This window comes from Hippocampus zosterae, chromosome 18, assembly GCF_025434085.1.
Source record: "Hippocampus zosterae strain Florida chromosome 18, ASM2543408v3, whole genome shotgun sequence".
Classification (NCBI taxonomy): Eukaryota; Metazoa; Chordata; class Actinopteri; order Syngnathiformes; family Syngnathidae; genus Hippocampus; species Hippocampus zosterae.
This window is the reverse complement of record NC_067468.1, coordinates 13754457-13779407: the sequence shown is the minus strand read 5'-3', so window position 1 is coordinate 13779407 and position 24951 is coordinate 13754457. Positions and strand designations below refer to the sequence as shown.

Here is a 24951-nt window from a genome sequence, read left to right as displayed (position 1 = left end):
AGCTCATCTTCATTAATTCATTTTCATGAAATGTGTAGACATTTTTATATTATAATTATTACTGCATAATATGATTATTTGTCCATTGACTACATTTCCCATGATGCACCATCTCAGTTTGCACGTGTCAACGCTACCAGCAAACCGGACTAGACGTCACATTCTTGCATTCCCTCTTTCCCCTCCGCTTTTTTTCCTTCGTTGTCGTTACCTCCATAGCTAACCCCCTTTATTCATTTCTTTCCATTTTATTTATTTATATTTTTTAAACAAACACAGTAACAGTCATGACGCGGCAAGTTTGATCCGAGCAGGAGGTGAACCCGGGTTTTCGAGACACATTCTCAATTCGGGTGAGCATTAATCTCATTACTAGCCATGTCTCTGTGTGTGTGTGTGTTGTTCTCAGTGCTAAAAGCACACATAACCAGGTTGACGTGTTAAATGTCCTCTTCCTGGGGTGTTGCTACATTTTCCTTTAGGGTAATAATGTGGTTGTCAGTCCATAATATGCGCTCTTGTTGTCTTGCGTTTGTTAGCGTTAGCCAGCCGGTTAGCCGCAAAGTTGGCGTCGGGGCAGCATCGTTGGGCGACTCGCTTTGGGATGACTCGCTTGGGCGTGACTTTTACCTCCATGTGTGGACACTGGCATTGTTGTTCACATTACGGTGTTTTTATTTATTTATTGGGTGATGAAGATGTGTTGTGGGATGCTAAAGCTTGTGGCTAATGGATGTAGCTTCTCCTGCAATATGGGCGTGGTTATGGTCGAGTAAGAGACGAGGACACCGACGGGGTTTGTTTTGATGGGCGTCATTTTCTTCTCTTTGCTTTCGTGACTTTACTGAACATGTACTGGACTGACATTCCGAAAGATCCAGCGGTGTGCTCCCAATCCATTACACAACACAACCTGAAGAAATGATCCCAACATCTGCCCAAAATCTACAGAAGCTAATTGTATGACTTTTCACGCTCGGAACATTCCTTGCATTCTTGTCCCAACGGAATGACTTTAGCCGGCAAATGGAATGCAAGCCTCTGCATCCAAGGCTGGATGTCCACTGCATGGTTCAAAGTGACACAATTACTCTTATTTTGTGTGGCGCAATTGGGCATCTTCAATAAAGATGCCTGAAATATGATTTCATATGTCCGTAAGTGTAAACACAGCCGTGTAGGATATGTGTCACTTGAAATGGAACCACACGTTTAGAACCCTAGAAGCCTTGCGGTTCCGAGATGCTGCTACATTTTGTTTGTTTGCATGTCATTCGGGTTCATTGACTGCTTTGTCAACATTTCACATATTGTTTATTCTCTGCCTTCTATACAGAGGACAGAACAAGTGCTCTCCCCACTGTTCAAATGGTGGGATGAGACCAAGAGGAATCATTTCAAAGTGTTGTGCGACCTTCGTACAATCAATAACCTGCACAATATAATAGGAAAAAAAGCTGTCGCAGCTCTAACATGTTTTTTTTTTGTGTGACCGAGGTCAGTGAGCCCGCACGGAGGCCTTGCTCTGAAAAACAACGATGCCTTTAGCTTAGCGTAGCTCCATGCTCATTGTTGTGGTCTTATTGGCGCTTAGCTTTTGTCTGTGGCGTTATTGGCAGGCTGTGCTTTAACCCTTCACATGTTCTGCTCACTCGACTCTCGTTGAAACGCCTTAAAGAGATGTTACTGGTCATCGTTACCTGAGAGTTTCAACCGCTCGTTGTAACTTCATCCCTGGGTCTCATTTTATGCTTGCACATGCACACACACACACACACCGCCTACGTTAAATTTTCCGGCAAGAACGTAACCTGAAATTGCACCCAAGTCTTAACTCGCCGTAGTCTATCGGTAATTGCGTAAGGCAAGACAATTCCAGGCAGTAAATATCAGAATCAGTGAGAAAATGAATGTAGTAACTGGGCGTTCCGTCCTTGTGCTACATGGCTACTACATTCGTGCGCCGCTGCGCACATTCGTTCCCCCACTGAAATATTTGCAATGGTAAGGTTAATTCCCATGTTTTTGTTGTGACATTTGGGTTGCAGAACATGAGATGGATATGAGGTATTCCAACGTGCGCCTTTTTTGGTCCGTTCTAAAACGGACGCGGATTCCCACGCTGGAGAGAAACGGCGGAAGACCAAAAAAACAACATTGAGATGGTCAACCCACCAAGACGCTTGGCAAGTGATGCGGACGAATGTGGATCAACGTAATTGTCGCGACACCCGTGTCCTTTTTAAACTCGACTCGCTCAAGCAAGAAATCAACTTCAAAAGCTTCTTTGGGAATCTTCGAGTGCCAATTCGAGTGGCTACAGTTTGTTCTATAAACAGCGCGCGATCCTCGTCGTGACCTTGCTCTCGGAAACGGAATACGCCAAATTTGTTGGGAACCCGCTGTGTGAGATGATTAAGAGAGCCAGTCTGTAGTAGAGCAGATTAGATGCATTAGTGTGTGTGGTGGGAACCCTGACTTGCATTCCCACTGTTTGAGCTCCGGGCTTATGCTTTTTTATGTCTACTGGTTGTGTAACCGCGGCGGGCATCTAAAGCATACCAGACAAGTGTCTCAATTGTTTATGCGGCACGAGGCTAAAAAGGAAACCACAGCGTTTGCGGTCAATAGTGCTCATCGGGATTGATTCGGATGGGTCAATATCCATTGGAGGCAGTTAATGGAGCCTGCGTGTCAAGGGCATCGCACTAGGTCGCAATGGGAATGACCAGGCCTGTCATTGTGCGTTTATAAATCGGTTGACTTTTCAGCCGTGGGTTGAATATGAAATAATGTGGCGGCGCACCAACCGCGTTGATGGGCTGTAAAACGGCAAAACACGACTAATCATGTGACAATTGGATAATACACGGTGGTCCCTTGACTGATGTCCCCCCCCACCCCCTCCTCGATGTGATTTTTGAGTGACGGCCAACACTTGCAAGTCGCTGCGGTAAGCCAATAACTCTTGTCCAGACGCTCAGAAAATAACCGGTCACTGACATCACTCGATTAAGCCACGCCCCCTTAAAAATGCCACCAGCGGGCACAGTCTTGGTGATTGCCACCTTGTCTAATTTTTTTATTTTCGAAATTCCATCATAACCTGGAAGTGACCCCACCCATTTGGGCCACCAGACCTCAGATTGTTGTTGTTGGGTTTTTTGGGGGGGGGTTTTGCCAATGCCAGAAGTCAGCCACATAGTCCATAGACCTTGCTCCGTTTTGAATGAAAACGCTGCCACTAGCTTGGAATTTCTTACTCCTCAATGGCTAACCAGGTATAGCCAGACTGACGCCGAGGACTCCCCGGCGACTCGCCAGGCATCGGTCGTGAGCGCTCCGCGTGCTTCGTTGGGGATAAATCCTCTTTGCATGGCCGCCGATCAAAGCTGTGATGTAAAGGAGCTTAAGAGCCAGGGCTGGAGGGGTCAGGTGATCACACACAGACCCGACGGGAGGGTGGGCCAAGTGGCGGGGAAATGAGGTGGAAAAACAAACAGAACAGCCCACTGAGGATGTTGACAGTAGTGGAGGGTGTGTGTGTGTGTGTGTGTGAGGGTTTTGATGTAGTTAAAAGGTCAGACCCGTCGAGGCCGTTGTGAAAAGATGGTGCATGTATGGATGCTGGTGGACAGCCGTAACGCGATGTGTTGCTTTCAGATCATGAGGTGAGAGCCGTCGTTACGATGCGTCGATGGGGGAAAAACCATCTCCTGCCGCTGCCGACTCCGCTCTGACAGTCTCCCCCCCCCCCCGCGTAGGTCACTTTCCTCCGCCGCTTCCCCTCTTCGCTTCCCACCTGCCGCCTTCTCGGTCGCCATGGAGAGCTCGTCAGTGGCTTCGGCGTCATCCGAGGCCGGCAGCACGCGCTCGCAGGAGATCGAGGAGCTGGAGCGGTTCATCGACAGCTACGTCCTGGAGTACCAGGTGCAAGGGCTGCTGGGAGACAAGGTGGACGACGACCTGGACATGGACAATGGTGGGAAGGTGCCACAGGTTAGTGCATTTTTTTTTTTTTTTTCATAGATGACTGGCATGCAACGGTTGTACTCTGATTTTTAAAATGGGCGGGCGGACCAAGTCATTTGTATATTTTAACCACACACGCACACAAAATAAAAAACAGTTCACGTTTATTTTATTTAAAAAAATAACAATGACTTTTTTTGTATTTATGTACATTATCATGAATCATAAGAATTAGTTAAAGTATCAACATAAATGCATTTCTTTTATTTTAATTTTTGTAGTTAATCAAATAACAATTCTTCAAATAGATAAATGACCCCAAACATGTATTAGAACAAAAATACATCTTGGATGAAGTTGCTACACCTTAATGCCGGTGAGCCATAACGGGCTTACATAAGCACCTGCAAAAAAACAAAAACAACAATCAACGAGTTCCCTCCTAAACTCTTACACTCTTATACTACTAGCTTTGCTTGTAGTTACGCCAAGACTACTGCAATTACGTAACTTAACGGTTAACTTAACGGAGTGTCACGCCAACTTATTTTATGACAGCCGCAGCTCTGAGCATTTTTATTTTTTTTTATTCCCGTAAGCGATATAATTTTTAGATACAGTCACAAACCAGTGGTTGGGTGTTCTTATCCTGATAATGAGCGCATCCATGCTGTTGTTTTTCCTCTTCCAGTGGACAGATGATTGCAACGACTACAAAGATGGCAGCTGGACGTCATCTCAGGGGAGAAGCTCCTCAAAGCCAGTAAGTGTGTGTGTGTGTGTGTGTTCTGTAGGGTGGGAGTTGGCCCTTTCTTGCAGCAGGATGAAACAGACCCCCCCCCCCTTTTTTTCACCTGTGTGCAGGATGAGTGGGAGCACAGCAGTAACGGCAGCTCAGGTTCCAGGCCCAGTTCTGGGTCCAGACCGGGTTCTGGCTCCCGAGATGGCAGTAGGGGGCGGAACAACCAGTTCAGAGGCTCGGCCAAGGTGCCGGCTCAAATGACACCTCGTGTCTTGTGTTTTTCAAGCCACATTATATCCAATGTCTCACATGCTGCCGATGAGTCTTGTTCATATGTTTTTCCTTTTCTGTTGATTGCGTTGTGTTGTAGAATGGGAACAAAGATGTCTCCTTTGACATCCTTGGCACAGACATATGGGCGGCCAACACAATGGACTCGCGCGGGTACGTTCTTGGCTCCTGATCCTCAGGGAGGAGAGGGTGTTATATGTACTGTATCTCTTTTTCACGTAATGTGATGTTTTTCTGTGGGATGCACAGGGGTACAGGCTGGGATGTGCAGCCAGAGAAGCTCGACTTTAGTCACCTCCACAGGAAACACACACGAGTAATACCAAAGCACCTGCCGCACATCGACCGAGAGGGGTATGATATGCCTTTTCTGCTCAAAATGTGGTCGATTATGATACATATCGCCATTTGCTCCTTGATGCCTTTCCCTAATGTGGACCATTTTTTTTTCTGTTTCAGAATGAGCAAAAACAAGTTTGAGGAAGATGATGGCGTATACTTAAATGACATAGAGAAGTTTCTGCCCCATCTGTGCTCTGTGAGTTACACACCCTTTTATTTTTTGTTAGAAGATATATAAATATTACTTTCATAACACTGCATACAGCGGTTCACAGGCAGGAAACCTTGACAGGTTTCTTGACACTATCTTCTGGCTGACTATTGAGGTAGGGGGGAGAAATACATCTCCAGTTGAAAAGAGGCTGACTATAAACAAACCTGTGGCGACACCTGGTGGCTCCTCGCTTAACTGCGGTGTACAGCGCTCCAAATTGCACCACTGCCTCCTGGTGGTGTAATGTGTGTACAACACTAATGGAGCTCAATTTTTTTTGAACGTCATACCTGTGACGTGACTTCATTCATTTCAGTACCCCAAAAACAGAATTGCAACACCGTTTTTAAATACAGACAAATTGTTATGGAAGTGAATTTCTGTAGGTTGGCAGCTCAGCATTGACTTGGTTTCTTTAATTTCGCACTTGATGGGAGGGCAGGCCAACCCATCTCCATAATATGTCCCCTTTAAATAAACATGGAAGCTGTTGGGGGGGAAAAAATCTAAAGACCCCCCAAACCCTGGGCCTTTTTCTTGTCATTTTGACCATTTTCTTCAAATTAATTCTCTAAATGAAACCTCCATCACTCCTTCATTGCAAATTGTATTTGGATTTATGTTGCCAGTAGTTTATAGAACCAAACCAAACATATCATGAGCAAAACCCGAGAAACTGAATTTGTTGACCCAGGCCCTTTGACCATGTTGTGTATTCCTGTCAGTGATTTTAAAGATGTCTTCCTGAAGATAGTGTCAAACAAAACAAAACAAAACAAAAACCAAACAACCTTTAAAACTGCTTTTGCAGATGTGTTCATGTTACACCTCGCATTGTGTTTTCCAAAGGTGATTTGTGTTTGGCTGCGGTGTCAGGCGCTAGCCTCCGTTCACAAATGTCACCCTCTCTTCCTTCCCTTTTGTCCGAGCCAAAACGTCTTCTCCTCGCTCCCCTTTCCCCCTTTCCTTCCCCTCCCGACCTCTGTGCCATCGCTACCTTGATGCGGCGTTTTGAGCCACGATTGGACTGCTTGCGCTGTTAAGGACAACTTCCTCATTGTATAGATCACGAGCCAAGAGCGCCGTTTCCAGTTATTCATGTAGGAGCCACATGAAGGGCTGGGCTTCACCTCACGTGTGCCGAGGAGACCCTGGGAATCGATGTCGTCTATAGTTACAAACACCTTTCGCCACCACCCATGAGTCGAAACGGTTTCATACTAAAAGTTACGCAAGATACGCAATTTACTCCATCCGTTATTGTCATTAAATTCTCGGTATGTGCTCTGACACAATGTTACCCGGAGAGGTAGAACGATCAACCGATCGATCGACGACTAACCAAATCAATTGACAGCCTGAAGGAATTGAGCGTTGTTGTCGTACGTCTGTGTCGGAGATTACGATGTCCTGCAAGAATGAAAGGCAGCAGAAAGGGAAGGTTAGGCGAGAGCAGTCACTGAGGACATATCCGCTCGCTGGCCAGGGAACAAAGCGGCATCCCGGAGCCGAGACGTGTCGCAGACTGGCCGGCCCCTGTGCCTGGCCGCGTACGTGCAGCCGAGCAGGACTTGGGCCGGGAAATGGACCTCGGGAGGGGGGGGGGGGGCGAGGGAGCTTGGCCCGGACTGTCTACCAGCTGTCAACTGCGTTGCACTCACACACGGGCCTTTACCTGAGACGCTTTCTTTCATGTTCCTCCTCCCACCCGCCAATCTGACTTCATCTCCTATCGCGCTTGATATTTGACATCTCCTCCGACGCCGTGCCTCTCATCCTCCCTCCCTGCGCTCCACTTGACGTCCTTCGCGGTTCCCCACATCTTTCAAATGTTGGTGGGCAGTGGAACAAAATGCAGGGAGGGGTGAGGGGGGGGGTCGTGGTGACCGGTAGCCCCCCCCCCCCTCTCCCCCCGCCCGACACACACACACTCACACACCACCCTGTGGTCTCTTCCTGCCATTGTCCCAGCTCTGGATCCTGTACTGTTAACTATGCGCTGGTCACTTCTGCAGTACGACCCTTTGGCACGGCCAAAGCTTTGCGTCTCGTCGCTAGCCGATGAAACGTCGGCATCTCCTAATTTTGTTTGAGTTGATCCGAAATTGTTTTTCATAATAGATGAATCATTTGGCGCCCTAAAATGTCTCTTGATTTTTCTCGCTCTTCCTCGTAAGCAGTTTATTAATGAATCACGATCAAGACATTTACAGCCATCTGCTTTGATATCATTGACTCTTTCCTGGTGAGTGTTGGATCGCCACAGCATCTCCTTCCAAGAGATAGCTCCCCCAATAAAAGACGACGACTTGATTCTCGAATCTCAATTAAGACATTTGCGATTTTGCTCCTTTGGTGCTTAAAGGCTGAATGAAGTGCAACACTCACTCTTGGACTCAATGAGGCGCTCTTTGGTGCCGTCCTGCGGCATTTTAGGGCGCTACAGAAGAGCTCCCGGCAATGCAAATTGGTGAGCTTCTGCACAGCACGACTTGGTGAATTTGTAAATAACGACCCACAAATAGGCGGGGCTTAACTCAACTCACACTGCTAATGGTGGAGCTAATTTTCACACCGTTTTGACTTCTGTTGCTTTCATCGAAATGCCACATTAATGTAAACGAGCACACTAGCAATCGAGCTTTGATTGATCCGAGATGATGAGCTGGCTGTCAATGTAACGCTGTACCGTATGACTCCGAGCGCGCGTCTTGATTGACGTCTCACTGGGAGTGCTGAACAAGAACAGAGGCTTGAGCGCGCGCAACCCGCCGCTGTAGCAGTGGGTGTCGCATCATTCCATTTCTATAGGGGCCCGCAGTCCCACACCCTACCCGACACTTTGATCCCACAATGCCGGCCCCCCCACACCCCCCATCTCCTCCCGCATCCAGACCACCGGGCTGCTTTGTTGTTACCGCGGGTCTGTCGGCGGCCTCAGATCACATCCATGTAATGACATGTAGATGTCAGGACCTCGCATCTTTTCGCCTCCACATTGATCACAGCCACTGTACCTGACGGTGATGGCTGCAAATCTCCCGTTTCTTTACTGCAGGCGAGCATCATTTACAAAGTTAGATCAAAAGCCCCCCCTCCCCCAAGTAGCGATCATCAAACACCAAGCAAATCCAGTACTGCGGGGTATCTAATACTACAGGGATTTTTTTTTCCCCCCTCGAAAACACGGGAGAAATTCTCCGCATTGACATGAGACCTAAGGTGTAAGTTTGGGTTCGCATTGACGGCAACACTGGTCTTGTCAGCGCCGATTATCCGATTGCGCTTGAAGTCCCGCTCGTCAGGTTGTCTTTTGATCAATTCATAATTTTGAATGGCATTTCGTATACCACGCAAAAAATGAGTGATTGAAGCTATAGCTATGCCCAAGGGATTGGGGCTGTGCTGGAAAAGGGTCGGGGGAGACACGATTAAATGTTTTGGAGATCAAAAGGTATATTTTCTGAGATGATTAAAAAAATAATACAATTCCCAGGTATTCTCTGGTAGTCGCAGCACTATAGGAGGCTGTAGCTTGAGATCCTTTGCATTGCTCTTGTTGACGCCAGTAACAAACGGCTACACTGATGATCCATATTTTACTTCACCCAAAAATCTCATTTTACTCTCTGTCACTTCTACAATTAAAATTCTCTGGTGGAAAAAAAATGGCCTTTTAAAAAATGCCATTGCGAAAAATTGGTTTCATTTTGCAACTTTCATAGGATTAAAACTGATGACTTTTTTCCATACCCAAAATATGTTTCATCGTTTCATTATTGGATTTTTATTTCGTGATTGTATGCCACTCAACCGAAAATAAACCTTGAAAGACCACTTGATAAGATAAGATAAGATATCCTTTATTCGTCCCACACTGGGGAAATTTACAATAATTTGTCAACTTTCCTGAAAGAGTCGCCGGCAAGGCAGCCACCGCAAGCACAATGTCAACATTGAAAACTATCAACACGTGTACATTAATGATTTTTATTAATTTTTTTTTAAATGCGCCTTTATGCATGTAGATGTGATTTTGTTGGGTGCAGCTAATTTATAGATTGAAAGAAGTCTCATTCATCCATGTGGGAATGTGAGGGAAAAATGTTGTACTTGAGTGTCCCTCCCTCAAGCTTTTATGCGCTCGCAGCCATAAATTTACAATCTCTCACGTTGCCATTGCTGCACCACTTCTCTCCCCAACCCTCCGTGCGCTCAACAACCTGTCCTGTAATGCCACTCCTGGGGCATTTTTAAATTTATCGCTTTTGGTCGCCTTCCCCGCCAACATAAATAAGCTGAGAGAGAGAGCGAGAGAGCGAGAGAGAGAGTGTGTGAAACAATGGAGTTCTCCGAAATGATGCCAGAATTGTTTGTTCCACTTGAAGGCGCGGCAAAGACAATGCGCTTCACTCTTTGCGCCATTGCGAGAAAGTCCTGTGTAGCGCTTCGGTCCGACTCCCCTCCGCGTTTCCCCGCTTCCTTCCTCATCTTTCGTACCTCCTTCAGCGAAGCAGCGTCCATTCTGACGAAACCATCAACAACAGTAATGAGATCATGACCTTTCGCCGTACGCCCGGGAGATTTCAGTACAGCCGTTATGTTATCTACTGTACATCGTTTCCTTTGCGCTAGCGTCCTGCTAGCATTAGCGACGCTGTCTGTTTTTTTTTTTCTTTCTAGGAATTTATGCGGCCAGGTCAACATCCTCTCATTGACACGCCTTGCCCGCATGTTATACAGCGCATATGGTTCGTCGCCTGCGTTTTGCTAATTGAATACCTCTTTGTTGATACTACATTTAACCTTTTTTTTTTTCTCCATACAATGGATGTTAATTAGATGGCTAACAAAGTATGTGAGCTGCATCTCTGCTGCGCCTCCAGAGGCCAGAACGCGCTGACTCGGCACTCGCCGCACTCATCAAGGCTCTCTGAATGACAATGATGATGCGGCAGTCGTGTTTGACCTCCAGAAAAATCGCATCCCGCCGTTGACCGTTGCTTTTGAGAGCCGCCGCCGGAAAGGTGACAAGGTCAAGGCGGTCCAATAAAGTCCGGGGTTAAGATACGGTTTGATGATCTAATCCACCACGTTGGCCAAGGGACAAGGACAAGACCGACAACTTGATTGAGTTTCCACCACCCCCCCCCCCCCCCTCAGTCAAATTGCTGAATCGGCCACCGGGACTGTCTGCGGAAGGGCTCCGGTTTTTCGCGCTAGTTACAGGATGATGTGTCACCGCGGCAACTACACGCATAGTTGCAAAAGCGTTGCTGGGAGCGCACCGTTTGAAAGAGCCCGATGATTGTTCCAAAGTGCATTTGCGAAGAACCCAACGCAACTATGTGATGAGATTAACCGTAGCAAGAGCCGTATGTGTGTCACTGTTCTTTAACCCGTCGTGCCCCCGGCCGGGTCCGCCGAAGCCACCAATCGATACAACTCAATTAGCACAGTTCAGAGACAGCCCGATGATTACAGGAGCAGTGACTAAATAAATAAATTGTCAGGACGATGATTGCTACGCCAGTTTTACAATAGCCTTAAAAAAAAAAAAGCGTGCCGAACTACACTTAATCGGTCATTTAGCAGTGCTTCTTTTGGCACCCGTGACAACGTTTGCAGATGGAATTGCAAACTGTGCATTGTAGCAAAGTGAACTGTCCGACCTTTTTCTCAGGGGGCAAATAAATCAAGTACTTCCTTTTTTGATTGAAAGCAGCCCATCGGGGAAAAAAAGGTCTTGGATGATGTCATATATATAGAGAACGAGCGTGTTTGCGATGCACTTTGACTTGTCTAGAAATTGTCCACACCGGGATTGCTGGTCTTGACGTCAGCTGTCTGTATGATTTGTGCCGAACAGGTCTTCCCACCCCTTCCTAATGAGGCTGAGATCGCGCACACCAAAAAGCTCTTCCGACGCAAGAGGAACGACCGACGGTAATGACGCACGGAAGCTCCGCCCACACCCACACACACACACACACATGCATGCAAACTCCTGGGAAGGTTTTAGTGCAATGAAGTCAGATGTCAGGCAGCCAATTCGTAGCGCCTGCCAAATAATATCGACGCGGGAATGCAGACTTTAGACAAATAATAAAACAGACACATTCAATGTTTTTTTTTAAAACATTAAAAACATGCTTTGTTTTTTGCAATGAAAACGGATTTGCAACTTCTTGAGAGGGGGAGGATGGGGCCGATGGGAACCCGATTCTCTCACTGACTGCCCCGATGACATTGGAAAATTGTTCATGGGTTGCTAAGCAACCCGGCCGGGAAAGGGGAAAATATTTGTCTTGTATGTTTGGTATGGATAAAAGAAATTCAGCTAACTACTATTGCAAAGTACATGAATTAATTGCCACTGTCCAGAGCTATTTTGGTCGTAGCAAGGGATTTGCACTTTATTGGAGGGAAATGACAAAAACTTGATCGTTCCAGGCACATTTTTGTCCTCGTTTGTGTGCGTTTTGCTGTGCTGTCGCCACCAAGAACGGTTTGTTTTTATCTTCTAATGAACGCGTCGACTGATTTTGCATAGCCACGACTGTCAAGACATTGATGTCAGAGGGATCGACCGCATCTTGGCCAAATAAGAGTCAGACCGCAATGTTCTGCAGGCTTGTGTCAAAGCATTCCCGGCTAATTTGACTCTATCAGAGAATGCTTAAACCACACACGAGCAAAGACTTTTCTGCACGTTTTGAGTCATCGCAAGGGAAAAAAAAAAAATACCGTGGAGAAACTACAGTGTAACCTCAGAAAGTAGAATGCCCGCAATTTGGAATTGAACCAACCGCTTTGAAAATCACACACGTCACAACAGGCATGAGCAAAGCTCTTGATCATTTTCCTTTGCCTTTTTCTGACGATATCACAGGAAATTATGAGTGATAACAAAGGGGGAACGGGGGGGCGGAGTAGAGCTTTCCACTTGACATCAAACGTTGCCTCTCTAGTCAATAAAGTTTTTATGATGGTGGCCGTTTGACCCTGGCACGGACACTTTGTATTTCCACAGCTTCCTCTTTTGTGGAAAATGTCGTCCGAATCCAAACAAAATATTTTTTTTTAATGTATAGTTACCAATCTTTCATCGCGAGCGTACCATCTGATACGCTACGTGTGGTGCTCCAGAAGGCGCAGCGCTGTCGAGTAAAAAGCCTGCCAAGGGGGGAGGCACTCCCTCCCATGTGTTTCGACTTTAGGAGGCACGTCAGGCACGGCTGAAATGAGTTGTGATTTACTGGAATGTCCCGCTTGCAGACACGGGGCAGAGTGCGTCTCAATTTTTAAATATATCTCTTCGTTCTGTTGCCTGAAATAGGCTGATGGCGTTCATGGTACTTTCAACATGTAACAAATTGCGGTTGTCGAGCTGATTTTTATTTTTATTTTTTTTGTAGTTTTGGGCATGGTCATCTTCATGATCCAACCGAAAATTCTCAAATATTGTTGAGGCTGTACCGCGGAGGCTTCCACCGTGTCGTGGTCAGTGTGAAGCTACGACCGTGTTTAAAAAGGCTCCGCCCCCTTCCCCGCCCCCATCCTCCATGCTTGGGCCGATTCGTCTCGATCGAGCAAAGAGAACCAATAGCGATCGATCACCAATCGACATACTGTAGATCCAAACATTGGCATCGCCATCAAAATAAAAAAATAAAATACAATTTAAAAAAAATAAAACTTTAGCCATTACCTCTGTGATGCATAAATTTGAAATCACATTCATGCGTTTGAGTTTCCAGGTTGGTACCGATTCAATTTAGGATTGTTCTGGGGCTGAGAGGAGGCTTTTTTTTTCTGTGTGTGTGTCGATGAGCATCTACAAGAAAAAAAAAAGCCCATCAACTTAGACAAGATCAAACAAGTTAATTATGATGACTACACGGATGGCACAAAACACATTATGCCGAAACTACTCTTCTATTTAACGAGTTGATGGCTTCAGAGACAACCGAGTTTGCGCGGCGGGCGACTTTGAAAGCTCATCAGCCGCCGCGGGTGTGAACGTTTTCATCGGCGGCGACGTGACTGATAGACGGCCGGCGCGAGCATCGCCGCCGCCGAGCTCAGCCGTCATTAAATATAATTACCGTTTTATTACCGTCTCATTCTCACCCCCTCGCCTCTGGCGCTTTGGGGAAAGGTTTACGAGACGTGAGCCTCCACTAACAGCTGTCGTAAAGATCAAATTAATCATTAGCGTGAGCGAGATATTGTCCTGCTCAACTTTCACGTCGCCTCCTTACGAGCGGCACGCGGCCCCGCGATAGATTCTAATCCCTTCGCCTCTTTAGTCCCGTTCAACGCAATTTCATTTTTGTCGCTCAGCATTAAGAGCGATTGCGATGAGTGCCGTCAAAAAAAAAAATGGTGGAAATATCGCGGCCTTGAAAAACGGCTTTGTAGCCTGTCACTTTGTCGAAGGAGGTGAAGAAAAGCGCGGCCGCCCCTCCGCTCGTCTTAACGAATATCCGTCTCGGAAAGATGCAGAATATTTGAGGCGGTTGTTTGCTCCCCACCAGATGAACTGTCTCCCAACCTCCCCGCGAGAGTGGCGCCGAAGCGCCAGAAAGGACGCACACCCGATGAACGCGCACAAAGCGGCTTATAAATAAAATGCATTAGCATTTACTTGGGCTGGCGCCTTGATGCGAGAGGAGAAATACTTTTAAAGTAAGCACATTTCTGAAACACAAGACCGTTTGAAGTCCGATAAGGAACTTAGTCTCCCCTTTGAATAGCCCCCCGCCACCCTCCTCTTACCTTTGTAGACTTCTGGCTTTTCAGTTAACAACTTCCAGAGTGCACGGGGTAGCTATGCGCTAACTAACTCGCGCTCAGGCAACCGGTATAATAATAACAGCAAAGTTTTGCGTGACGGTAAGTCCACCTACTTGCGCTACGTAGCTAAGTCGTGTTTGGCTGCTGCGTAAACAACTGTAGTTCCTTAAACGCCGTTCGTAAACTTGAAAACTCGTGTCAAGGCAGTCGTAGCTAAGTCATGTTTGGCTGCTGCGTAAACGACTAGTTCCTTAAACGCCGTTCGTAAACTTGAAACCTCGTCAAGGCAGTCGTAGCTACGTAGCTAAGTCATGTTTGGCTGCTGCGTAAACTACTGTAGTTCCTTAAACGCCGTTCGTAAACTTGAAACCTCGTCAAGGCAGTCGTAGCTACGTAGCTAAGTCATGTTTGGCTGCTGCGTAAACGACTGTAGTTCCTTAAACGGCGTTTGTAAACTTGAAAACCTCGTCAAGGCAGTCGTAGCTACGTAGCTAAGTCATGTTTGGCTGCTGCGTAAACGGCTGTAGTTCCTTAAACGCCGTTCGTAAACTTGAAACCTCGTCAAGGCAGTCGTAGCTACCTAGCTAAGTCATGTTTGGCTGCTGCGTAAACGACTGTAGTTCCTTAAACGCCGTTCGTAAACTTGAAAACTCGTGTCAAGGCAGTCGTAGCTACGTAGCTAAGTCATGTTTGGATGCTGCGTAAACGACTATAGTTCCTTAAACGCCGTTCGTAAACTTGAAAACTCGTGTCAAGGCAGTCGTAGCTACGTAGCTAAGTCATGTTTGGATGCTGCGTAAACGACTATAGTTCCTTAAACGCCGTTCGTAAACTTGAAAACTCGTGTCAAGGCAGTCGTAGCTACGTAGCTAAGTCATGTTTGGCTGCTGCGTAAACAACTGTAGTTCCTTAAACGCCGTTCGTAAACTTGAAACCTCGTCAAGGCTGTCGTAGCTACGTAGCTAAGTCATGTTTGGCTGCTGCGTAAACAACTGTAGTTCCTTAAACGCCGTTCGTAAACTTGAAAACTCGTGTCAAGGCAGTCGTAGCTACGTAGCTAAGTCATGTTTGGCTGCTGCGTAAACGACTGTAGTTCCTTAAACGCCGTTCGTAAACTTGAAAACTCGTGTCAAGGCAGTCGTAGCTACGTAGCTAAGTCATGTTTGGCTGCTGCGTAAACGACTAGTTCCTTAAACGCCGTTCGTAAACTTGAAAACTCGTCAAGGCAGTCGTAGCTCATCGCCTCCTGTACGCCATATTGTTCCCACAGATAAATACAGCTTCCGCGGCGAGTCTTAGCTTCTATTCACCTTTTTATTTTCCTTTTTGGCCGCGATTTTTGACCATGTGTACTGAAAGCTGCGGTCCTTTCAGTTAAGGCTTAAGGGGGTCAGGCTTTTGTGAGCAACGGCGAAACCGACGGTGGAGTCGCTGATCCTGTGCCAACTCGTGTCAAGTTTCACAGCCTCCCACAACGTTGCGTCGTCGTCTCTTTTCAAGTCATTTCTGGGAGCAGATTTGAATCTTTTCAGACGTTTTAGTAATCCAAAAGTCAAACGAGTCGAAAATTCAAATTCAATTCAAACGGAGGTGGCGCAGCAAAAGCAAAATGGCCACTCGTGTTTGCTAATGATTAGGCTGAGCCAGATAATCGATCGGCTTCTCGGTCCCGGCGTGGTTAATCTCCGGGACCATATGTTGGTGACTTGTCAAGTACACACAGATCAGTAGGACAGACCTAAGCGGGACGAGAAAGCTCACCATGCATCCACATGTAAGCGGCGTGACTTTGGGGCGTCGGTCGTCGAGGGGTGGTTGACATGTCATGATGCTACGTCACAGCTAAGCTAATCACGACAGTATTTCCCCACTCTAGGAAACGGGCTCAGGGAGGAGGTAAGAACCAATCTCCGTCACCGCAGCACCATTGGGATCAGCAGTCACCCAGCCCGACGGAAACGGGCGACAACAGAAACAACGGCCGCTCGCCTCGCCAGTATCAAGGCGGACATGGGCAACGTCAGGGCGGACACCCGCACGGATGCAGCCAGAACCGACGCTGGCACTCCAATCACAAAGCTACGGGACAACAGATCCCCGCCGGTCCCGAAAGGGGACTACCTCTGAGAGCAACCAAAGAGACCATCGAGACAAGTGACAAGCACGCGCGGCAGATGGAGGAGCCTCGCGACTCTTCCAAGGCTGAGTCGGCGCCGGACGCTAACGTTTTGTCAGACGCGGCGGCCGGCAAAGAAAGCTCGTCGGGCCAGAGCGTGTCCCAAATCAGCTTGCTGCGCTCGTCCAAGGAGCGGCTGGAGAGGAGACTAAAGGACAAGGTACGGCAAAAGCTGCTTACTTCCTCTCCTTCCCTATTAAGCCAATCAAGACGCTGTGCATGAGTTTGCAGGCCACTTTCATCTTTATCACACACACACAAACAAAATGGTGTTTTAGTCATTTAACCACTTTTTTTTTTTTTTTGGGGGGGGATATTCCAAAAAATATGAATGTTACGAATGCCTGTCACCATTCAGTTACCAGAAATGACTCTTGTGCTCCCCCAGGAGGAGGCACTGACGGAGGTGTTGGGCGCACCCGGCATGGACCGCCTGCTCAGGCTGCTCAACGGCATGAGGAGCAATAGCGGCGGCGTGGAAGAGCAACTGGCCTCCTTCATGGAGGAGGCACAGAGCTCGGCGCGCTCCGAGGAAACCCTGAGCCAAGTCGTGGACAGCATCTACGACAAGGCCGTGTCGGACCGCAGTTTCGCCGCCACTGCCGCCAAGCTGTGCAACAAGATGGCGCTCTTTATGGTGGACGGGACCAAGTTCCGGTCCTTGCTTCTCAATCTGCTGCAGGTAAGTCTTCAATGCAGAAGTCAAGGCGGGGAGGGGGTGGGGGGTGCGAAGGACAGTTGAGGCACAGGGTGGGCGACCGGTTTTGATGACAATAACTGACCAAAAAAAAAAAGGCCATCAGAGTGACTATCTGGCAGGATTTCAAGACACGCTTGATCACCAATTTCACACAATTAACCAAATTAATTCAACTTCAAATGGATATCGCTTGAAAAAGCATAAAAGGATGACCTGTGCTTTCTCGGATTATCACTAAGACCTCAACATCTCTGCATGGTTCAGTTTAACCCCCCCCCCCCTCCCCGTCCCCTTTCCCCCAAATAAATAAATAAATGTGGACGTGCTCGTCTCAGTTGACCACTTCGGGACACTTTTCTGCCCCGGGTGAGTCGTCCGGTTCGCGAGAAGAGCGCAGATGGTTTGCAGAGGCCGAGGGTGGGAGTCGGATGGCAGTGGCCCGTGGTGTCGTGGGTGAGGAGAGACAATCGCATGAGGAAGCGCGGAGATGGTGGGGGCGGAGGCAGGACATTGGCACCGAAAATGCAGATCAGTGGCAACTGAAGATTCCTCACGGGAGTAAATGTGCACGTCCATTACATTTGTGTCCATGCGACCCCCCCATTTCTGTGATTGGCGTGTGACCGGTCCAGGGTGTGGTCTGCCTTTTTGCATGAAGTTAGCTGGGGGTGGCAAACGTATCACTTCACCACTGGCAGCATTTGGGGTGTTACAGGACAGTAAAAGCGTACTGGTGAGTTTTTCATCAAATATTGAGGGGTGGGGGAGTGTAAAAAAAAAATGCAAATACCGTCCCACACTTCTATTCTTCCTTTCCTTTTCTTTTCTTGTCCTCCTCATTCCCCTTTTGTTCCTGACATTTTGCTTGAAGACACCGTAAATGTCACACGTGGATTCGCCAAGGCTTCCGCTTAATCGGATTATTTCAAGGCCCGCCCGTGTGTCAATACGGGCGACAATTATTGCGTGGCCGCTGCGCTCATTAGTAGTCGAGACGTCCATCGGCCTTTTCCACACAATTTTGTCGTTCACCTCCGCTTGACCGAATGCGTGTGACTTACTCGAGGAAAATGTTATATGTCACGGCGGTGGGCGGGGAGGGGGGGGGGTTAAAAGTTTTACTCCTGCCGCAACATCTGCATAATTGCACTTCAACCAGAATGAACTCTCACACGCTTATGCCACTTTTACGGTGCATTAGTATTCGAAATTCATGACATTTGTTTCAGGTGGAAGGCTGGAAGGTTAATGCATGCGCGACCTTAAAAAAAAAAAAAAAATCACAGATTGCTTTTACCGTTGCTGAGCATTCTGAACAGCGAGCTGGCCACTATTTTACTTATAGTTTGCGTCTTTGCATACCAAGAAAATTCCTTTGGACACGGCGAGCTGTCACTCATCCCTCTCTCTCAATCTCCAGAAAGACTTTGCCCGCCGCGAGGAACTGCGGCGGTCGGACGTGGAGCTGTGGTTGGGCTTCATCACCTTCCTGTGTGAGGTGTTTGGCATCATGAGGAGCAGTTCCGGCGAGCCGTTTCGGGTCTTGGTGTGTCCCATCTACACTTGCCTGCGAGAGGTGCGTATTGTTAGCGCGACAATATTGTACAGAATAACCACCACTGCGACGTGTGTAAAAGCGTTCCACGTTACGGGAAGTTACGCTTCCAAAAAGTTATTGCTTTTTACCAGTTGTTTCCTTTTGCAATGCCCCCCCCCCCCCAAAAAAGCCAACCAATTGACATACAAAGTTGAATGAGCAAAAGTGTTGTGAGTGTCTCCCACCCCCCACCGCTCCTGTTTCGTTGTCACTCCCGGGGGAAATACCCGCTTAGTGGCCACTAAGTGCTCCACCATAACCGAGCAAGCGCTCATCCATTGAGCGCAGGTGGCGCACACCGGCTTTGTTGATGCTTTTTCATTAGCGGCGGCGGCGCCTGCATGAAGAGACGAGCGGGAGCAATGGGAATAAATGCAATTCCACTCTTGTACTATTCATTCATCTTCCGTACCGCTTGATCCTCACTAGGGTCGCGGGGGGTGCTGGAGCCTATCCCAGCTGTCTTCGGGCAGTAGGCGGGGGACACCCTGAATCGGTTGCCAGCCAATCGCAGGGCACACAGAGACGAACAACCATTCGCACTCACACTCACACCTAGGGACAACTTTAGAGTGTCCAATCAGCCTGCCACGCATGTTTTTGGAATGTGGGAGGAAACCGGAGCACCCGGAGAAAACCCACGCAGGCCCAGGGAGAACATGCAAACTCCACACAGGGAGGCCGGAGCTGGAATCGAACCCGGTACCTCCGCACTGTGCAGCCGAGGTGTTAACCACTGGACTACCGGGCCGCTACCGTTCAATTAATTATCTTGTACTAGTTGCATCTTATGGCGACGAAATGCCATCGTCCCTCCCCCGAAACGCCAAATGCCGGTTTAACACACAACAACGGCGATCGCGTCATTTGACTCGTGTCTGGTGCGAATGCGGCCTTCGGAAGATGAATCGTCACTTTTGCGTTGACGTTTGAAGAAAAGTCCAAGCGATACTTTTCCCCAGCTAAATTGTGTACATTTTTCCCTCGGAGGGTAAACAGGAGAACATGAGTGAGAAACGGGATATTTGTCTGTGAATTATTCATCAAGTATCAGCGTGTTGCCGCGGCAAAAACACGCCACGGAAACGACTTCCTCTTGGGGTCGGTTTAAATACAAGCTTGATTAATTGATGAATAGCCTGTTGTTGTGCAGGCGAGATGTGTGTGTGTGGGGGGGGGGGGGGGGGGGCGACAAAACATACAATGGATTTGTTTTACTTTTTTAGATGCGTATCCTGTCGCGGGAAACTTGTTTCTTCAGAAAACTCATCTTTTATTGTTATATGTTTTATTGTAAGTATCAAGGAAATGGACACGTATGATTTGTTTTTGTGGGCCACAAAAAAACGACGTGGCGGGCCGGAGCTGGGCCCCCCGGCCTTGAGTTTAACACCTGTCCTCTAAAATCTTTGATAACAAATCCGGTGAATTCATGAGAAAAAAAAAAACAAGTGATCGAGTCTACACCCCGCTCTGCGTATTTTTTTTTTTTTAATGTACTCGTTAAGGGTGCTATGTTGCATTCGCCACAAATCGGCCCTTCTCACGCACTAAATGTGAGAAATGATCCAATTTAACCAAATTGCTCGTAAATGTATTGATTTTCTTCCTCCATCTCTAATCGCAGAGTCTAGTGAGGGAACAGGGCGGAGCCTTGGCCCGTTGAAGGAACGCCGTTTTGTGGCGTGGCTGTGTCCCTAATCAAGTGTCCGTCGTGCGCTTTGGGTTTGGCACGCTTGAGTAGACTAATACTTGATGAAAGAGGCGGGACCACTGCCACCTTTTGCCAGAAATAGTGTTGCTATGCAACCGTCGCAAGCCCGTTTGAAGTCTTCCAACTGGCGGTGTTTCGTGCACGTCTTTAGTCGAACGCCGAGACGTTTGCGTGGAAATTGCCGCATTCTTTGACAAAAGCCATCCGTGACGCGTTATTTATTCGTCAAACGTTGCGTTTGTCCTCTTTTCATTTTTCCGATCAAATACAAAGAGGGGGTGGATTTTTTTGGGAGACAAAAAATAACAAACTAAACGGGACTCACAAGAGATTCCCGAGGTTTTCCCTGCTCGGTTATGTAACAAACGAGGAGGCGCTCGGCTCCCGGCTTGTCAGAAGATGCCGTGAAACTTTGGGTTTGTTATCCCAACCGTCAACCGAACGGACGGCAGACGAATGTGTGATCAATGACCATTTGAGTTGAACGTCTGCGCAAGACTCCCCCCCCCCCCCCCCCAGAGAACTCATTAGGCGACGATCGCGCCCGCGTGCCATCGTCACGCTGTCACCGCGTCCATCCGGGCGTGCCGAGAAGGTGACGTCGAAAGGCGGGAGATGACAGTCAAGATGTCCGTGCGCTTACCATATAATTAGCTTTTTTTTTTCTTTCTTTCTTTTCAAGGTGTTGTTGTTTTTTTTAAGTGTTCCCAGACATGATGTGCAGAAAATACTCCTGTCAAATTTCATCCAAATTGATGTGGATGTCTCCGCTTATGTCGTTTGTCTTGCATTTGAATATTTGCAATGGAAATATATAATATTTGAAGCGTTGGGACGTTTGCCGTCACGCTTAGTGATAGAAGTACTGTACGTTCGTGGTATCGTGTTACTCTTATTCTGAACATTTCTATGGAAAATAGCGGAAAAAACGGTTTGTATATGGACAGTTTCCAAAACCAGTCCGACAGACGTGAAATGATCAAGTCGGTGCTTTCGTTAAAGAAGCACAAATTTAGGGCAGCTGAACGATGACATCACGCTCAGAGTGAGGAACAAATCATTGTTTTTTTTTTTTTTAGACAGAAATCGGTTTAGTTTGTCTTTCATGAATTTGTCTGATCGAAGTTTCGCTTTTTCCATCGATCAACCAAAATAACGTTTTCCACTCTATTTTGATTGATAGACATGGACTGTTAGAAACGTAAAACTACCTAGAAATTGATCCCGTTTTTTAATTATTTTTTTTTTCTTTTGTGTATATACGATGCTGTAAAATGGCGTCTCACCTCCGGACGTCGCCGTGCTTGCATCTGCCTCGGTCTAAATTGGCACTGCTTCCTTTCTCGTCCCTCTGGTAGCTGCTGCAGTCCAAAGACGTGAAGGACGACGCCGTGCTGTGCTGCTCCCTGGAGGTAACGGACAAATACGCGCTCGCTTACGTAGTACCAGGGTTCTCTTTGGGTTTTTTTTTTTTCACTGTCCCGCCAGGCGTTAAGAGTAGCTTTATCATGTAACATACAGACAGTATTTTCTTCACCCGCATTTTTTTTCTTCTCTTCCTCCCGTGCAGCTGCAGAGCGCCGGGCACCTCTTGGAGGAGCAGCTGCCCGAGATGATGACGGAGCTGCTCGCGGCCGTGCGCGACAAGATGCTGAGCCCGGCCGAGTCGCCGCTGACCCGCTCGCTCCTCATGGAGGTGGTGGAGCTCCACGCGCGTTGCTGGAGTCCCCTGGAAGCTCCCGCCACGCAGTACTACGACCGCACCATCCATAAACTCACCGCCGCCACCACCACCGCCGCCGCCGTCACGGCCTAACGCGCCATATCTTCCCGAACTATGGGCGCGTTTGGGCCACTAGGGGCAGTGTTGTACGGCAGGAGCTTATCCATGCGAATAGAGACATGTATGTTGGGGGTGTGGGGGGGCTGTCTTCATTGTCATATGTCCCCCTCCTCCTCCCGTCGCATCCTCTCGCCCTCGTGGCTGATAACGGACAGAAAATGGAGGCAGGGAGCAGACACGGCGGGTTGTTTGCGCCGTCTGCCCTCCTCTCCGCAGGGACCCCTCACCCCCCCTCCCCCACCAGGTCAGGAGGTCTCGCCATGGGACTCCAGCATGCCTACAGCAGCCACCCCCTCCCCCTCATAACCCCCCACCCCACCCTTTGTCTCCTTCCCTTAGCAGGAAGCCTTTTTTTGTAGGGACGAGACAGCGGGCCTGCTGGGCCCGCCTGGGCTCGGGATAAGGATCAGGCTGGCTCGAGTAGGGTGGCAGATGGCGGCTTGAGCCCTCGTGAGACACACACACACACACACACACACACACACACACACACACACTTCCATAAACACACGCAGTAACCCTGTATCCCGCTCGCCGATATAAAAAAGAGGAAACAAGGGGGTCATCGTTAAAAAAAAAAAAAAGAAGCACATAGTACTGTTCAACCTCCTGTTTTGGCCCCCCGAGCCACATTTATTTTTAATCTGTATTTATGACCTATGATTTTAATATCTTATTCTCACAAGGAATATTAGTGCCACACTGTCAAGTTTTAATATGACAGGAAATGGGAGACTCAAAAGAACGACATGTTGAGTCACGATAGCAACAATTAAAAAAAAAAAAGGCTGCCCAGTTGTCAATTACAAAAGTAATCATTTAAGGGGAATAAAATTGTCGTAGGAGAAGGAGTTTGTGAGGAAAAATGTCATCATAGGACTGGAGTTGTGTTCATAAAGCAAAAAAAAAAAGCTTCCTCAAAACCAGTGAAAATTCTTTTATAATCCTCTTCAAAAAAAAATTTCCTCTTTTTTTCAGTGTGGCACTAAAAACTTGTTTTGCGGATTTTCGCCATGTACATGTACTTTCTTGCACACGTTGGGAGTCGATTAGCATTGTTGCGAGTTGGTTTGCTGTCAACAAACAAAACTGATGGACAGAAAAAAAATTTTTTGCTGCAGTGAGAGGAAGTTTTTTGTTGAGCTAAAAAAAAAAAAGGAAATAATGGAAGTGTAATGCAAATGTGAAGTGTAGCTCACATTTTTACTCCTTTGCCGTGAACTGGTGCGTGTTCAACATTGACACTATTTGATCATTTTATTATGTTTGCGGAATAATGACATTTATTCGCCTGTGTATTATGAAGACCACATAGCCCCCCAAAAAAAAGAAGAAAAAAAGAAACTCAATGTATATGTGACGCTAATGTACGCTGCGATCGGTCATGTAGCATCTGTGAATGAGCTCTCTGTAATCCGCGTTCAGTCTATTTGCAAGTACCTTAAAGAAAGAAAAAACTAAACAGTTGATGTTAGCAAAAGAAATGTGGGAAAACGGCCAAAAGATTTCCAGCAGGATTTAGCTTGTTGGGTTTTTTTTTGGGGGGGGCGGGGGGTTGAAAATACACAAACACAATCCAGGGATTGCGTCCACCGTCTTACGTTACGAGCGGCTACAATTTAGCGTGACTAGTGAGACGTATTTTCAACAAGATCAGAAGAAGAAATGAATACATTGTGCATGACAAGCCCAAACTTACATTGGTGCCGCTACATTTTAGCTTTGTTTATCTTTTTTTTTTGCAATGCGTTTGTCCTTCGAATGATGTCAGCCCGGAACGAGGACACAATGACGCTCAAGGGGTGTAACGGTACGACGGCGTCGCAGTTCTGCGCCGCTTGAGGCCGACAAATGACCTATTCTGTTTTTTTTTAACATTATTTTTAGTGCCTTATAAGCGCCGTGAAGACTTGACGAGTCGCCCGAAAGCCAAATCAATCCGGCCTTATAGCTAAGATTTAGCCCATAGCTTTTAGCATGTGACGTCAAGTACCCTTGCACCCCTCAAACACGGCGGACACGCTTGTGCTGACAAACGGCGCACCTTTTTTTTATTATTTCCTCTTGTCTTGCATCAAGAACTCAGAACGTGCGTCATAGAAACGTCATCGCTTGGATGATGATGTCATGATGATTGTAACTCGTTATTTTCCCATGTTGTTTTATTTCTAGCTTTCTATTTAAGTTAAGATCATATAATATGTATATATGGGGGGGGGGTGAAGACTTGTGAAACAGGTGTAATCCCGACCTTGCCTTGCAGGCAAATTAGTAGATGGTGGGACTACTGTGGTAAATTACCAATGCGAATTTTTATGCAAAAAACAAAAAATAAGGGGCTGGGGGGGTAGCTCAGCCCCCCCCTTGTCTGTGCCCGTTAGAGCCCCTCGACCCCCGGCTAGCCTGTTTTGCATATTGTCATGAATATTAAAACTTAATTGCTCCACTCGGGTGAGGCTCCACTCGGATGTCTGTTTGTTTTGCTTTTTCTTCTGGAAGTTGTGGGGGGGGGTTGGGGGGGGGGAGATAAAGACAACCGAACAAAAATATGTTTTGCTCAC

At 47.4% G+C, this 24951-nt stretch overlaps 1 protein-coding gene across 2 annotated transcripts; it reads left to right on the top strand.

Annotated features, from left to right (window-relative positions):
* Positions 1 to 143: 143 nt before the first annotated feature.
* On the top strand, positions 144 to 23797 carry ctif (CBP80/20-dependent translation initiation factor). Of its 2 annotated transcripts, none has more exons than XM_052051292.1 (13): positions 144 to 353; positions 3765 to 3999; positions 4664 to 4735; positions 4837 to 4959; positions 5085 to 5158; positions 5255 to 5359; positions 5465 to 5543; positions 11431 to 11507; positions 16237 to 16696; positions 16925 to 17218; positions 18657 to 18812; positions 21906 to 21959; positions 22118 to 23797. In XM_052051292.1, exons 2-13 carry the CDS (start codon positions 3823 to 3825, stop codon positions 22361 to 22363), a joined length of 1917 nt encoding a protein of 638 aa, XP_051907252.1. In that variant the 5' UTR covers positions 144 to 353; positions 3765 to 3822; the 3' UTR covers positions 22364 to 23797. The 2 variants fall into 2 exon arrangements, with proteins under 2 accessions (XP_051907252.1, XP_051907251.1); XM_052051291.1 differs by lacking the exon at positions 144 to 353 and adding an exon at positions 3186 to 3671.
* Positions 23798 to 24951: the final 1154 nt, after the last annotated feature.